Raw genomic sequence first — 18,070 nt, 5'->3', positions numbered from 1 at the left:
GCGTGCCTTGTAGCTACATGTAGGAGGCACACAAAGCTTGGGTATTTACTTAGTCCTTCTTACATGTACATTCCACATACTGTACTGTACAATCAACTCACCCAGAGGACATGTTGAATTCACACCTTGCGTGCCTTGTAGCTACATGTAGGAGGTTAACAACTATGTCATCCTGTATGAGTGCATGTTGAATTCGCACCTTGCATGCCTCATAGCTACATGTAGGAGGCACACAACTATGTCATCCTGTATGAGTGCATGTTGAATTCGCACCTTGTGTCCCTTATAGCCACATGTAGGAGGTACACAACTATGTCACCCTGTATGAGTGCATGTTGAATTCACAACTTGTGCGCCTCATAGTTGCTGTACATGTAGGAGGCACACAACTATGTCATCCTGTATGAGTGCATGTTGAATTCACACCTTGTGTGCCTCATAGCTACATGTATGAGGCACACAACTATGTCATCCTGTATAAGTGCATGTTGAATTTGCACCTTGCGTGCCTTGTAGCTACATGTAGGAGACACACAACTATGTCATCCTGTATGAGTGCATGTTGAATTCGCACCTTGCATGCCTCATAGCTACATGTAGGAGGCACACAACTATGTCATCCTGTATGAGTGCATGTTGAATTCGCAACCTGCGTGCCTTGTAGCTACATGTAGGAGGCAAACAACTATGTCACCCTGTATGAGTGCATGTTGAATTCGCAACCTGCGTGCCTTGTAGCTACATGTAGGAGGCACACAACTATGTCACCCTGTATGAGTGCATGTTGAATTCGCACCTTGCGTGCCTTGTAGCTACATGTAGGAGACACACAACTATGTCATCCTGTATGAGTGCATGTTGAATTCGCACCTTGCATGCCTCATAGCTACATGTAGGAGGCACACAACTATGTCATCCTGTATGAGTGCATGTTGAATTCGCACCTTGCATGCCTCATAGCTACATGTAGGAGGCACACAACTATGTCATCCTGTATGAGTGCATGTTGAATTCGCAACCTGCGTGCCTTGTAGCTACATGTAGGAGGCAAACAACTATGTCACCCTGTATGAGTGCATGTTGAATTCGCAACCTGCGTGCCTTGTAGCTACATGTAGGAGGCACACAACTATGTCACCCTGTATGAGTGCATGTTGAATTCGCACTTTGTGTGCCTCATAGCTACATGAAGGAGTCACATAACTATGTCACCCTGTATGAGTGCATGTTGAATTCGCACCTTGTGTCCCTTATAGCCACATGTAGGAGGTACACAACTATGTCATCCTGTATGAGTGCATGTTGAATTCACACCTTGCGTGCCTTGTAGCTACATGTAGGAGGTTAACAACTATGTCATCCTGTATGAGTGCATGTTGAATTCGCACCTTGCATGCCTCATAGCTACATGTAGGAGGCACACAACTATGTCATCCTGTATGAGTGCATGTTGAATTCGCACCTTGTGTCCCTTATAGCCACATGTAGGAGGTACACAACTATGTCATCCTGTATGAGTGCATGTTGAATTCGCAACCTGCGTGCCTTGTAGCTACATGTAGGAGGCACACAACTATGTCATCCTGTATGAGTGCATGTTGAATTCGCAACCTGCGTGCCTTGTAGCTACATGTAGGAGGCACACAACTATGTCACCCTGTATGAGTGCATGTTGAATTCGCAACCTGCGTGCCTTGTAGCTACATGTAGGAGGCAAACAACTATGTCACCCTGTATGAGTGCATGTTGAATTCGCACCTTGCGTGCCTTGTAGCTACATGTAGGAGACACACAACTATGTCATCCTGTATGAGTGCATGTTGAATTCGCACCTTGCATGCCTCATAGCTACATGTAGGAGGCACACAACTATGTCATCCTGTATGAGTGCATGTTGAATTCGCACCTTGCATGCCTTGTAGCTACATGTAGGAGGCAAACAACTATGTCACCCTGTATGAGTGCATGTTGAATTCGCAACCTGCGTGCCTTGTAGCTACATGTAGGAGGCACACAACTATGTCACCCTGTATGAGTGCATGTTGAATTCGCAACCTGCGTGCCTTGTAGCTACATGTAGGAGGCACACAACTATGTCATCCTGTATGAGTGCATGTTGAATTCGCACCTTGCATGCCTCATAGCTACATGTAGGAGGCACACAACTATGTCATCCTGTATGAGTGCATGTTGAATTCGCACCTTGCATGCCTCATAGCTACATGTAGGAGGCACACAACTATGTCATCCTGTATGAGTGCATGTTGAATTCGCAACCTGCGTGCCTTGTAGCTACATGTAGGAGGCAAACAACTATGTCACCCTGTATGAGTGCATGTTGAATTCGCAACCTGCGTGCCTTGTAGCTACATGTAGGAGGCACACAACTATGTCACCCTGTATGAGTGCATGTTGAATTCGCAACCTGCGTGCCTTGTAGCTACATGTAGGAGGCACACAAAGCTTGGGTATTTACTTAGTCCTTCTTACATGTACATTCCACATACTGTACTGTACAATCAACTCACCCAGAGGACAGCACTTTGGAGAAGGAGTCAAAGCGAAGGACTCTTCCATCGGTGTCCAGAGAGAGGAAACTTGGTACTCGAGGCTGTGAAACCAAACAGATAAAACACACAAAATATTCCCACCGGAGGAAAACCACATACCCAAGGCTGTGAAATCACACACATGAAATACAAGAGGAAAACCACATACCCAAGGCTGTGAAATCACACACATGAAATACAAGAGGAAAACCACATACCCAAGGCTGTGAAATCACACACATGAAATACAAGAGGAAAACCACATACCCAAGGCTGTGAAATCACACACATGAAATACAAGAGGAAAACCACATACCCAAGGCTGTGAAATCACACACATGAAATACAAGAGGAAAACCACATACCCAAGGCTGTGAAATCACACACATGAAACACCAGAGGAAAACCTCGTACCCAAGGCCGTGAAACCGAACACATGAACCACAAGAGGAAAACATGTACCCAAGGCTGTGAAACCAAACACATGAAATACAAGAGGAAAACCTCATACCCAAAACTGTGAAAGCAAACACGACATACAATAGGAAAACCTCGTACTCAATGCTGTGAAACCAAACACGTGAAATACAAGAGGAAAACCACTTACCCAAGGCTGTGAAACCAAACACATGAAATACAAGAGGAAAACCTCATACCCAAAACTGTGAAACCAAAGACATGACATACAAGAGGAAAACCACATATCCAAGGCTGTGAAACCAAAGACGTGAAATACAAGAGGAAAACCTCGTACTCAAGGTCGTGAAACCAAACACATGAAATACAAGAGGAAAACCACATACCCAAGGCTGTGAAACCAAACATGTGAAACACAAGAGGGAAACCATGTACCCAAGGCTGTGACACCAAACACATGAAATACAGAAGGAAAACCACATACCCAAGGCTGTGAAACTAAACACATGAAATAAACAAAGAAAACCACGTACCCAAGGCTGTGAAACCAAACACATGAAATACAAACGGAAAATCACGCACCCAAGGCTGTGAAAGCAAACACATGAAACACCAGAGGAAAACCTCATACCCAAAACACGTGAAATACAAGAGGAAAACCTCGTACTCAAGGTCGTGAAACCAAACACATGAAATACAAGAGGAAAACCACATACCCAAGGCTGTGAAACCAAACATGTGAAACACAAGAGGAAAACCACTTACCCAAGGCTGTGAAACCAAACACATGAAATACAAGAGGAAAACCTCATACCCAAAACTGTGAAACCAAAGACATGAAATACAAGAGGAAAACCTCGTACTCAAGGTTGTGAAACCAAACACATGAAATACAAGAGGAAAACCACATACCCAAGGCTGTGAAACCAAACATGTGAAACACAAGAGGAAAACCTCGTACTCAAGGTTGTGAAACCAAACACATGAAATACAAGAGGAAAACCACATACCCAAGGCTGTGAAACCAAACATGTGAAACACAAGAGGAAAACCATGTACCCAAGGCTGTGACACCAAACACATGAAATACAGAAGGAAAACCACATGCCCAAGGCTGTGAAACTAAACACATGAAATAAACAAAGAAAACCACGTACCCAAGGCTGTGAAGCCAAACACGTGAAATACAAGAGAAAAACCACTTACCCAAGGCTGTGAAACCAAACACATGAAATACAAGAGTAAAACCTCATACCCAAAACTGTGAAACCAAAGACATGACATACAAGAGGAAAACCACATACCCAAGGCTGTGAAACCAAACACGTGAAATACAAGAGGAAAACCTCGTACTCAAGGTTGTGAAACCAAACACATGAAATACAAGAGGAAAATCACGTACCCAAGGCTGTAAAACCAAATACACGAAATACAAGAGGAAAACCTCGTACTCAAGGCTGTGAAACCAAACACATGAAATACAAGAGGAAAACCTCGTACCCAAGGCTGTGAAACCAAACACATGAAATACAAGAGGAAAACCTCATACCCAAAACTGTGAAACCACACACATGACATACAATAGGAAAACCACATACCCAAGGCTGTGAAACCAAACACATGAAATACAAGAGGAAAACCTCGTACTCAAGGCTGTGAAACCAAACACATGAAATACAAGAGGAAAACCACATACCCAAGGCTGTGAAACCAAACATGTGAAACACAAGAGGAAAACCATGTACCCAAGGCTGTGAAACCACACACATGATATACAAGAGGAAAACCATGACCCAAGGCTGTGACACCAAACACATGAAATACAGAAGGAAAACCACATACCCAAGGCTGTGAAACCAAACACATGAAATAAACAAAGAAAACCACGTACCAAAGGCTGTGAAACCAAACACATGAAATACAAAAGGAAAATCACGTACCCAAGGCTGTGAAACCAAACACATGAAAAAACAAAGAAAACCACGTACCCAAGGCTGTGAAACCAAACACGTGAAATACAAGAGGAAAACCACATACCCAAGGCTGTGAAACCAAACACATGAAATACAAGAGGAAAACCTCATACCCAAAACTGTGAAACCAAACACATGAAATACAAGAGGAAAACCACATACCCAAGGCTGTAAAACCAAATACATGAAATACAAGAGGAAAACCTCGTACCCAAGGCTGTGAAACCAAACACATGAAATACAAGAGGAAAACCTTGTACCCAAGGCTGTGAAAACAAACACATGAAATACAGGAGCAAAGCCTCGTACTCAAGGCTGTGAAGCCAAACACATGAAATACTGGAGGAAAATCTCGTACCAAAGGCTGTGAAACCAAAGAGATGACAAGTTATTGACACAAGAGAAAACTTGGTACCTAAGGCTGTGAAGCCAAACAGACATATATGTAAAACAGAAGCTACACTTTATCAATTTATTTATTTATTTTTGATGTGTTTTATGTTGTACTCAAGAATACTTCACTTTATACAACAGCGGCCAGCATTGTGGTGGGAGGAAACCAGGCAGAGCCTTGGGGGAAACCCATGACTATCCACAGGTTGCTGACAGACGTTTTCGCATGTGACAGGAGAGGAAGCCAGCATGAGGTGCAAATGAATGAATGGAGAAAAAAAAATGATTTCCTTGACAAAAAAAGATTGTAATACACTGAATAGTAATGATATGAACCCATTCTCCTGCTCATTTTCAGCTAATACTTCAAATCTGTGTGTTATTTGACCTATAATATAGACTGATTGTTCATTATTATTACGACAGAACGTTTTGCTTGATCTACACATTGTTCTGACCTCTGCCTTTATTTGTAAATATTCAGGAATACACAAGTTTACACCTGGCTGTTTTAGTACAGGTTATCCAGGAATATGCTGAGTGGTCAAACCTTGTTAAACTGCAGGTAGAAGTAGGGGTCATCTTCCAGAATAACAAGGTCATATGTCTGGGCTATCTTGTAGATTTTCTCCTTCCTCTTCAGTGTCAGGCCATGGCCGGTTGGGTTTCCACCATTAGGTACACAGTACAAGAGTTTGGGAATATCACTGTCTGACTTAGTGGCATCTTCTGGTGTCCATTTTGACATAACTTTCTGGAGGTCATCAGGGTCAAGGCCATCACTATCAGTCTTCACACTCCTGATGTTACAGCCCAGAGGTTGCACCTAAATTAATGGGGAACAGCAGCTTATCTAAATCGATTGCTGAGACAAAGTGTGAAAGTTAATGGCAGTGGTCTCCTAGTACAGGAGTGTCACAACATCAGTGCATTACTGTTTGAGCCTAGATTCCACCCACCACAATGCTGGCCGCCGTCGTATAAGAGAAATATTCCAATACACAATCAAATAAATAAATACTGTTTGAGTACACTGGATTGGTAGACATCACAAGGGAAAACTCTGGTACACACATAGGATTTTTTTTTTTTTTTTTTTTCTTTTTTTTTTTTGATTGGTGTTTTATGCCGTACTCAAGAATATTTCACTTATACGACGGCGGCCACCATTATGGTGGGCGGAAACCGGGCAGAACCCGGGGGAAACCCACAACCATCCGCAGGTAGCTGACAGACCTTCCCTCTGTCACAACCAAGTGTTGACTTCTCACTGCCACAACCAAGTCTAAACTTCTCACTTCCACAACCAAGTCAGAGCATCTCATTGCCACAACCAAGTCTAAACTTCTCACTTCCACAACCAAGTCAGAACATCTCACTGCCACAACCAAGTCTGGACTTCTCTTTGTCACAACCAAGTCAGAACATCTCACAGCGACAACCAAGTCAGAATATCTCACTTCCACAACCAAGTCTAAACTTCTCACTTCCACAAGCAAGTCAGAACATCCCATTGCCACAACCAAGTCTAAACTTTTCACTCCCACAACCAAGTCAGAACATCTCATTGCCACAACCAAGTCCTGGACTTCTCTCTGTCACAACCAAGTCTAAACTTCTCACTCCCACAACCAAGTCAGAACATCTCATTGCCACAACCAAGTCTGGACTTCTCTCTGTCACAACCAAGTGTGGACTTCTCACTGCCACAACCAAGTCTAAACTTCTCACTTCCATAACCAAGTCAGAACATTTCACTGCCATAACCAACTCTGGATTTCTCACTGCCACAACCAAGTCTGGACTCCTAGTTGCCACAACCCAGTCTGGATTTCTTACTGCCACAACCAAGTCTGGGCTTCTCACTGCCAAAACGAAGTTTGGACTTCTAACTGCCACAACCAAGTCTAAACTTCTCACTACCACAACCAAGTATAAACTTCTCACTTTCACAAGCAAGTCAGAACATCTCACTGCCAAAACCAAGTCTGGACTTCTTATTGCCACAACCGAGTCTGAAACCCTCACTGCCACAACCAAGTCAGAACATCTCACTGCCACAACCAAGTTTGGGACATCTCACTGCGACAACCAAGTCTGAACTCCTCACTGCCACAACTAGGGTCTGGACTACTTAATGCCACAACCATTTGGATTCTCACTGCCAACAACCAAGTCAACTTCTCACTGCCGCAGCAAATCTGAACTTCTCACTGCTACAACCAAGTCTGGACTTCTCATTGCCACAACCAAGTCTGAATTTCTCACTGTCACAACCAAGTCTGGACTTCTCACTGCCACAACCAAGTTTGGACTTCTCAATGCCGCAACCATCTGGATTTCTCCCTGCAATAACCAAGTCTGGATTTCTCACTACTAAAACTAAGTCTAAACTTCTCTCTGGCCAAAATAAGTCTGGAATTTTCACTGCTACAACCCAGCTATGTCAACCAACCTGGTTGTGAAACCACAACAAAACCAAAGGAAAGCACAGTACAGGGACCTGCAGCAGAAGCATCTGAAGTGGAGCCATTGTTAAGCCACTCAGAGCTGGATCAACAGCTATTCCACCTAAACATCACAGGCTTTCCTAAACAACATCGCAGGCTTTCCAAAACAACATCACAGGCTTTCCCATACAACCATCACAGGCTTTCCTATACAGCATCACAGGTATTCCTAAACAACATCACAGACTTTCCTAACCATCACAGGCTTTTCTAAACATCACCACAGGCTTTCCTATACAATACCACAATACCATGTTTCTTATGCAACATCACAGACTTTCTCATACAACATCACAGACTTTCTCATACAACATCACAGGCTTTCTCATACAACGTCACAGGCTTTCTCATACAACATCACAGGCTTTCATATACAACATCACAGGATTTTGTATGCAACATCAGAGGCTTTCGTATACAACATCACAGGATTTCTTATACAACATTACAGACTTTCCTATACAACATTACAGGCTTTCCTATACAACATCACGTCTTCTTATACAACATCACAGGCTTTCTTATACAACATCACAGGCTTTCCTATACAACATAACAGGCTTTCCTATACAACATCACAGGCTTAACGAAGCAACATCACAGGCTTTTCTATACAACCTCACAGGGCTTCTATGGCCATCAGCACACTAGTGCAGCGCAGTAACCAAGGAGCCTCCCACTAATGCCATCATTGTGAGTTCAAGTCCAACTCATGCTCATTCTCTCCAGTCATATGTTCATAAGTCTGTCAGCAACTTGTGCATGGTCGTGGATTTTCCCCTGGCTGTGCTTGATTTCCTCCCACTGTAATGCTGATCATAGTCGTATAAGTGAAATATTCTTAAGTATGGGATAAAATACCAATTAAATAAATAACTAAATAAATAAATGGATGCAACACACGCCATCAATGACACAGCACTGAAAAGAGATTATTCATTTGAAGCATAAAACATGGCTGGCTTTACTGGTAGAATTTCTGGAAAAACACAGCTGCTTTGGTATTTACATGTATATTGTCCATTTTCACTGCCTTGACCTATCTCCTCTTAGTATTATTCCTAGTAACCATGACACATAAACCTGGTATAAGCTTTGATCTTACGTACTCCAACACCCCGATAGAGGACATCTCTTAATACCTGATTAACAACTCAACAGTACATCTCCATTGGAGTTATAAAATACTAGTTAGCTTTGATGTACAACTTTGATCTTACTTACTGCAGCCAGAGCACCAGGATAGAGGGCACTCTCCATCAACACATTATCTCCCTTTGAGACAAGAGCTTCCATGGCCTGTCAATTAAATCAACACTCAATGTCTACAATTAAATTAACACAAATAATTCAAAAGTAACTCAGTTCAGCTAGATTTATATCGTAGAATTTTCCATAAAACTCACTGAACATTTCATTAGAAACTATTATCGAGAATAATGTTGATTAGATTCACAGCTGTTCTAACCTCACGCTTCATCAAAGAGTAAATGCTGCTTTTAAAGGGCAACTCCACAGTTCAGATAAATGTTTTTTTATTTCCACTGTGGATTTATTGTGTATCAATTCAGTTAAAATCAGAGCAGTGAGCTGGTTCTGTTCTTTAAGCATCTAAAGCCCTCAATTTGTTACACACCATAAATTTATTTATTTATTCATTTGATTGGTGTTTTATGCCATACTCAAGAATATTTCACTTATACAACGGCGGCTAGCATTATGGTGGGTGGAAACCAGGCACAGCCCAGGGGAAGCCCACGACCATCCACTGGCAAACCTTCCCACATACAGCTAGAGAGGAAGCCAGCATGAGCTGGACTTGAACTCAAAGCGAATGCATTGGTGAGAGACTCCTGGGTCATTATGCTGCACAAGCGCCCTAACCAACTGAGCCACGGAGGTCCCCACACCATAAAATGTAAGAATGTGACACTATGAAATGTACATGTAAGCATGAGACACTATGAAATGTACATGTAAGCATGTGACACTATGAAATGTAAGCATGTGACTATGAAATGCCGTCATGTGACACTATGCAATATTGGCATGTGACACTACGCAATATTGGCATGTGACATTATGAAATGTTGGCATGTGACACTATGTAATGTAAGCATGTGACACTATGAAATGTAAGCATGTGACACTATAAAATGTTAGCATGTGACACTATGAGATGTTGGCATGTGACACTATGAAATGTTGGTATGTGACACTATGAAATGTAAGCATGTGACACTATGAAATGTAAACATGTGACACTATGAAATGTTGGCAATAACAGCCTTTTACATGCCCTAAAATTGTGCCATATTTTTGTCAAACACTGAGAAGTGACAAGCCATATAGATGCTAAATCTGCTCAAATTTACCTCCATGTACCTCCAAAGTTTCAAAACAACCACCTAGTAATAACAGTAAAACTGTACAGACGTGTCAAATCTGTTTTTGACAGATAAACCCACATGTATTGACAGGTAAACCCACATGTATTAAATTGCATGCACATATCAAACATTCACCTTTACTTTTGACATTGCTTTATTAATCTGTTATTGGATGCTGATGTTTGATTTATGACTTAAGCTCTGCTGTTCTTTATACAGGCAACCTAAAAAAAAACATCTAAAAAAATACAGCATTTTTGTGCATAATTTTTGGTTGTCTGCCTAATAACCTTTATTTCATTTTAGCTTCTTTCATTCTAAAGAAATACATGATTACATTTACCTGCCCAATGGCCGTCTGACTTTTGCCTGTCCCTCTGTATTAATGTAGACATAAAACACCCAGACATATTTCACTTATATGATGGCGGCCACCATTATGGTGGATGGAAACCAGGCACAGCCCAGGGGAAACCAACACCCATCCGCAGGTTGCTGGCAGACCTTCCCACGTACGGACGGAAAGGAAGCCAGCATGAGCTGGACTTGAACTCACAGCAATCGCATTGGTGAGAGACTCCTGGGTAATTACGCTGCGCTAGCGCCCTAACCAACTGAGCCACGGAGGCCCTGAGAGTTAATTAAGGGGGGGGGGGGGGGGGGTAATTAGGGGTGTAAGATGCTGAAATAGTCATACATATTGCTTGTTGCCAAAGCTCTCTCCTATTTGGGTGGTCTCGGTCTTACCTTACACAGCCTGTCCATACTGCTTGTATTAATAGTCAACTCTGTCCTGCCTGGATGGTGGGGGTCTGTTGGGGTCACTAACAGGTAAACATGTACTTTCTTCTGTTGTTAGTGCCAGACATACCTTACACAGCTCGTCTGTACTGCCTGTAGTAATGGTCAACTCTGTCCTGTCTGGGTGGTCGGGGTCTGCTGGAATCAGTAACGGGAGGCCATGAACTTATCCTGTTAGCAGTGTCAGACATACCTTACACAGCCTGTCCATACTGTCTGTAGTAATGGCCAGCTGTGTTCTGCCTGAGTGATCGGGGTCTACTGGGGTCACCAACGAGGTGGTGATGTACCTTCTCCTGTTAGCAGTGTCAGACATACCTTACACAGCCCATCCATACTGCCTGTAGTAATGGTCAGCTGTGTTCTGCCTGGGTGGCCGGGGTCTGCTGGAATCAGTAACGGCAGGCCATGAACTTCTCCTGTTAGTAGTGTCAGACATACCTTACACAGCCTGTCCACACTGCCTGTAGCAATGGCCAGCTGTGTTCTGCCTGGGTGGTGGGGATCTACTGGGGTCACTAACGGGGTGGTGATGTACCTTCTCCTGTTAGCAGTGTCAGACATACATGTACCTTACACAGCCCGTCCATACTGCTTGTAGTAATGGCCAGCGGTGTTCTGCCTGAGTGATCGGGGTCTACTGGGGTCACTAACGGGGTGGTGATTTACCTTCTCCTGTTAGCAGTGTCAGACATACCTTACACAGCCCATCCATACTGCCTGTAGTAATGGCCAGCGGTGTTCTGCCTGAGTGATCGGGGTCTACTGGGGTCACTAACGGGAGGCCATGTACCTTCTCCTGTTAGTAGTGTCAGACATACCTTACACAGCCCATCCATACTGTCTGTAGTAATGGCCAGCGGTGTTCTGCCTGAGTGATCGGGGTCTACTGGGGTCACTAACGGGGTGGTGATGTACCTTCTCCTGTTAGCAGTGTCAGACATATCTTACACAGCCCATCCATACTGCCTGTAGTAATGGCCAGCGGTGTTCTGCCTGAGTGATCGGGGTCTACTGGGGTCACTAACGGGAGGCCATGTACCTTCTCCTGTTAGTAGTGTCAGACATACCTTACACAGCCCATCCATACTGTCTGTAGTAATAGCCAGCTGTGTTCTGCCTGGGCGGTCGAGGTCTGCTGGAATCAGTAACGGGGTGGTGATGTACCTTCTCCTGTTAGCAGTGTCAGACATACCTTACACAGCCTGTCCATACTGCCTGTAGTAATGGTCAACTCTGTCCTGCCTGGGTGGTCGGGGTCTGCTGGAATCAGTAACGGGAGGCCATGTACCTTCTCCTGTTAGCAGTGTCAGACATACCTTACACAGCCCATCCATACTGCCTGTAGTAATAGCCAGCTGTGTTCTGCCTGAGTGATCGGGGTCTACTGGAATCAGTAACGGGAGGCCATGCACCTTCTCCTGTTAGCAGTGTCAGACATACCTTACACAGCCTGTCCATACTGTCTGTAGTAATAGCCAGCTGTGTTCTGCCTGAGTGATCGGGGTCTACTGGAATCAGTAACGGGAGGCCATGCACCTTCTCCTGTTAGCAGTGTCAGACATACCTTACACAGCCTGTCCATACTGCCTGTAGTAATGGTCAACTCTGTCCTGCCTGAGTGATCGGGGTCTACTGGAATCAGTAATGGGAGGCCATGTACCTTCTCCTGTTAGCAGTGTCAGACATACCTTACACAGCCTGTCCATACTGTCTGTAGTAATGGTCAACTCTGTCCTGCCTGGGTGGTCAGGGTCTGCTGGAATCAGTAACGGGAGGCCATGTACCTTCTCCTGTTAGCAGTGTCAGACATACGTTACTCAGCCCATCCATACTGCCTGTAGTAATAGCCAGCTGTGTTCTGCCTGAGTGATCGGGGTCTACTGGGGTCACTAACGGGAGGCCATGTACCTTCTCCTGTTAGCAGTGTCAGACATGCCTTACACAGCCCGTCGGTACTGCCTGTAGTAATAGCCAGCTGTGTTCTGCCTGGGTGGTCGGGGTCTGCTGGAATCAGTAACGAGGTGGTGATTTACCTTCCCCTGTTAGCAGTGTCAGACATACCTTACACAGCCCGTCGGTACTGCCTGTAGTAATGGCCAGCTGTGTTCTGCCTGGGTGGTCGGGGTCTACTGGAATCAGTAACGGGAGGCCATGTACCTTCTCCTGTTAGCAGTGTCAGACATACCTTACACAGCCTGTCCATACTGCCTGTAGTAATGGTCAACTCTGTCCTGCCTGGGAGGTCAGGGTCTGCTGGAATCAGTAACGGGGTGGTCATGTACCTTCTCCTGTTAGCAGTGTCAGACATACCTTACACAGCCCATCCATACTGTCTGTAGTAATGGCCAGCTGTGTTCTACCTGGGTGGTCAGGGTCTGCTGGAATCAGTAACGGGAGGCCATGTACCTTCTCCTGTTAGTAGTGTCAGACATACCTTACACAGCCTGTCCATACTGCCTGTGGTAATGGCCAGCTGTGTTCTGCCTGAGTGGTCGGGGTCTGCTGGAATCAGTAACGGGAGGCCATGTACCTTCTCCTCTTAGTAGTATCAGACATACCTTACACAGCCCTACCATACTGCCTGTAGTAATGGCCAGCTGTGTTCTGCCTGGGTGGTCGAGGTCTGCTGGAATCAGTAACGGGGTGGTGATGTACCTTCTCCTGTTAGCAGTGTCAGACATACCTTACACAGCCTGTCCATACTGTCTGTAGTAATGGCCAGCTGTGTTCTGCCTGGGCGGTCAGGGTCCGCTGGAATCAGTAACGGGGTGGTGATGTACCTTCCCCTGTTAGTAGTGTCAGACATACCTTATACAGCCCGTCGGTACTGTCTGTAGTAATGGCCAGCTGTGTTCTGCCTGGGTGGTCGGGGTCTGCTGGAACCAGCAACGGGAGGCCATGTACTTTCTCCTGTTAGTAGTGTCAGACATACCTTACACAGCCTGTCCATACTGTCTGTAGTAATAGCCAGCTGTGTTCTGCCTGGGTGGTCGGGGTCTGCTGGAATCAGTAACGGGGTGGTGATGTACCTTCCCCTGTTAGCAGTGTCAGACATACCTTACACAGCCCGTCTGTACTGCCTGTAGTAATGGCCAGCTGTGTTCTGCCTGGGCGGTCGGGGTCTGCTGGAATCAGTAATGGGGTTGTGATGTACCTTCTCCTGTTAGCAGTGTCAGACATACCTTACACAGCCCGTCGGTACTGCCTGTAGTAATAGCCAGCTGTGTTCTGCCTGGGTGGTCGGGGTCTGCTGGAATCAGTAACGAGGTGGTGATGTACCTTCCCCTGTTAGCAGTGTCAGACATACCTTCCACAGCCCGTCGGTACTGCCTGTAGTAATGGCCAGCTGTGTTCTGCCTGGGTGGTCGGGGTCCGCTGGAATCAGCAACGGGAGGTCATGTACCTTCTCCTGTTAGTAGTGTCAGACATACCTCACACAGCCTGTCCATACTGCCTGCACTATTGGTCAACTCTGTCCTGTCTGGGTGGTCGGGGTCTACTGGGGTCACTAACGAGGTGGTGATGTACCATCTCCTGTTAGTAGTGTCAGACATACCTTACACAGCCCGTCCATACTGCCTGTAGTAATGGCCAGCTGTGTTCTGCCTGGGTGGTCGGGGTCTGCTGGAATCAGTAACGGGGTGGTGATGTACCTTCTCCTGTTAGTAGTGTCAGACATACCTTACACAGCCCGTCCATACTGCCTGTAGTAATGGCCAGCTGTGTTCTGTTTGGGCGGTCGGGGTCTGCTGGAATCAGTAATGGGGTGGTGATGTACTTTCTCCTGTTAGCAGTGTCAGACATACCTTACACAGCCCGTCGGTACTGCCTGTAGTAATAGCCAGCTGTGTTCTGCCTGGGTGGTCGGGGTCTGCTGGAATCAGTAACGAGGTGGTGATGTACCATCTCCTGTTAGCAGTGTCAGACATACCTTACACAGCCCGTCGGTACTGCCTGTAGTAATGGCCAGCTGTGTTCTGCCTGGGTGGTCGGGGTCTGCTGGAACCAGTAACGGGAGGTCATGTACCTTCTCCTGTTAGTAGGGTCAGACATACCTCACACAGCCCATCCATACTGCCTGCAGTAATGGTCAACTCTGTCCTGTCTGGGTAGTCGGGGTCTACTGGGGTCACTAACGAGGTGGTGATGTACTATCTCCTGTTAGTAGTGTCAGACATACCTTACACAGCCCATCCATACTGCCCGTAGTAATGGCCAGCTGTGTTCTGCCTGGATGGTTGGGGTCTGCTGGGGTCAGTAACGGGGGGTCATGTACCCTCTCCTGGAGCTGTTTTATCCAGTCAACCAAACCTGCAATACTGAAGAACACATATCTTGAGGAAGAAAGGTTTGGCATCGGAGGCCTTATGCTGGAAGTTCATTGAAAGTAATGCGGCAATGGAGTGAAAACTTCAGGCTGTAAAAATTGTAATAAAGATATAAGGCACAGTGTGATAAGTAAATCACCTTATAGACAGCATGCCATGCTGTATTACATTTACACAGGTTTATGAACTTGACTGATGTTTAACGCCTAGTTTTCAGTCAGTTTTACGAGGACAGGATACTGGTCTGGCCAGTATAAACCACCTATCTTCCGGAAAGTACTTGACAAATCTCCTGACTCAAAGCTGCAGTGGATGCATCAAAGTCTGTACTGAAGCTTGACCTTGATGGTCAGGTGCTAAAGAGAAAACCACACTTCAGCCCTCAGAATGAATTTGCGAGGAAGTTTATACAGTAGTCGTAGTCATGAACATGCGCCGCTCAATGTTGACTTTCAACCTCTCAGTGCTGAGCACCAAGTTATGCAGCAACAAATATCATCCTGAGGTCTGATCCCAGGTCTTTCCCTTCCAGTTGAATGTTCTATTTATTTATTTGATTGGTGTTTCACTTATACGACAGCAGCCAGCATTATGGTGCGAGGAAAACGAGAAAAGCCTGGTAGAAACCCAGAAGAAGCTAACATGAGCTGGACTTGAACTCACAGCGACCACATTAGTGAGAGGCTCCTGCATCACTGCACCATGCTGGTCTGCTAAGCCTCTCCGCCATAGAGCCCCCCGTGAACGCTCTGACAAAGCGATCACAGTTACAAAATGTAGAGTAGAGAAAAGTGCCTAGACATAAGACAGAAGAGAATTTTTGATGTGAATTCGTAGTCATTGTGCTAATAACTTGTTCGCATGTTGTAGTCAAAATGATCATACTACATCTAATGTCTTCATGTACCTAAAACATCTGTCAAATTCAAATGTTGGCACAAGCCTGATAAACTCGCCCTTGTGAAGGCCAATACTGCAGGGCTTGTCTCATGGAGGCTGTGTCAATCTTCAGCTTACTGATAAACTCGCCCTTGTGAAGGCCAATACTGCAGGGCTTGTCTCATGGAGGCCAAGTCAATCTTCAGCTTACTGATAAACTCAACCTTGTGAAAGACAATACCGCAGGGCTTGTCTCATGGAGGCTGAGTCAATCTTCAGCTTACTGATAAACTCACCCTTGTGAAGGCCAATACTGCAGCGCTTGTCTCATGGAGGCTGAGTCAATCTTCAGCTTACCCATAAACTCACCCCATTCTGCAGGGCTTGTCTCATGGAGGCTGAGTCAATCTTCAGCTTACTGATAAACTCACCCTATACTGCAGGGCTTGTCTCATGGCGGCTGAGTCAATTTTCAGCTTACTGATCAACTCGCCCTTGTAAAGGCCAATACTGCAGGGCTTGTCTCATGGAGGTTGAGTCAATCTTCAGCTTACTGATAAACTCGCCCTTGTGTAGGCCACTACTGCAGGGCTTGTCTCATGGAGGCTGAGTCAATCTTCAGCTTACCCATAAACTCGCCCTTGTGGAGGCCAATACTGCAGGGCTTGTCTCATGGAGGCTAAGTCAACCTTCAGCTTACCCATAAACTCACCCTATACTGCAGGGCTTGTCTCATGGAGGCTGAGTCAATCTTCAGCTTACTGATAAACTCGACCTTGTGAAAGACAATACTGCAGGGCTTGTCTCATGGAGGCTGAGTCAATCTTCAGCTTACTGATAAACTCACCCTTGTGAAGGCCAATACTGCAGCGCTTGTCTCATGGAGGCTGAGTCAATCTTCAGCTTACCCATAAACTCACCCCATACTGCAGGGCTTGTCTCATGGAGGCTGAGTCAATCTTCAGCTTACTGACAAACTCACCCTATACTGCAGGGCTTGTCTCATGGAGGCTGAGTCAATTTTCAGCTTACTGATCAACTCGCCCTTGTAAAGGCCAATACTGCAGGGTTTGTCTCATGGAGGTTGAGTCAATCTTCAGCTTACTGATAAATTCGCCCTTGTGTAGGCCACTACTGCAGGGCTTGTCTCATGGAGGCTGAGTCAATCTTCAGCTTACTGATAAACTCGCCCTTGTGGAGGCCAATACTGCAGGGCTTGTCTCATGGAGGCTAAGTCAACCTTCAGCTTACCCATAAACTCACCCTATACTGCAGGGCTTGTCTCATGGAGGCTGAGTCAATCTTCAGCTTGCCCATAAACTCGCCCTTGTGAATCCCAATACTGCAGGGCTTGTCTCATGGAGGCTGAGTCAATCTTCAGCTTACCCATAAACTCACCCTATACTGCAGGGCTTGTCTCATGGAGGCTGAGTCAATCTTCAGCTTACTGATAAACTCGACCTTGTGAAAGACAATACTGCAGGGCTTGTCTCATGGAAGCTGAGTCAATCATCAGATTATTGATAAACTCGCACTTGTGGAGGCCAATACTGCAGGGCTTGTCTCATGGAGGCTGAGTCAATCTTCAGCTTACCCATAAACTCAACCTATACTGCAGGGCTTGTTTCATGGAGGCTGAGTCAATCTTCAGCTTACTGATAAACTCACCCTATACTGCAGGGCTTGTCTCAAGGAGGCTGAGTCAATCCTCAGCTTACTGATAAACTCGACCTTGTGAAAGACAATACTGCAGGGCTTGTCTCATGGAGGCTGTCAATCATCAGATTATTGATAAACGCCCTTGTGAAGGCCAATACTGCAGGGCTT

General features: G+C 45.4%; 1 protein-coding gene across 1 annotated transcript in view; it reads right to left on the bottom strand.

Annotated features, from left to right (window-relative positions):
- The window catches only part of LOC135481259 (kynurenine/alpha-aminoadipate aminotransferase, mitochondrial-like), a 55,420-nt gene that overhangs the window by 18,095 nt on the left and 19,255 nt on the right, over positions 1–18,070 (bottom strand). Inside the window, exons 5-8 of the mRNA XM_064761106.1 lie at positions 15,217–15,355; positions 9,067–9,141; positions 5,883–6,158; positions 2,529–2,611 (exon numbers count right to left, since the gene is read on the bottom strand). Coding sequence (XP_064617176.1) covers positions 2,529–2,611; positions 5,883–6,158; positions 9,067–9,141; positions 15,217–15,355 — 573 coding nt within the window. The remainder of the gene's footprint in view (positions 1–2,528; positions 2,612–5,882; positions 6,159–9,066; positions 9,142–15,216; positions 15,356–18,070) is intronic.

Source organism: Liolophura sinensis, unplaced genomic scaffold (genome assembly GCF_032854445.1).
Source record: "Liolophura sinensis isolate JHLJ2023 unplaced genomic scaffold, CUHK_Ljap_v2 scaffold_14, whole genome shotgun sequence".
Lineage (NCBI taxonomy): Eukaryota > Metazoa > Mollusca > Polyplacophora > Chitonida > Chitonidae > Liolophura > Liolophura sinensis.
This window is presented reverse-complemented; position numbering and strand designations above follow the sequence as displayed.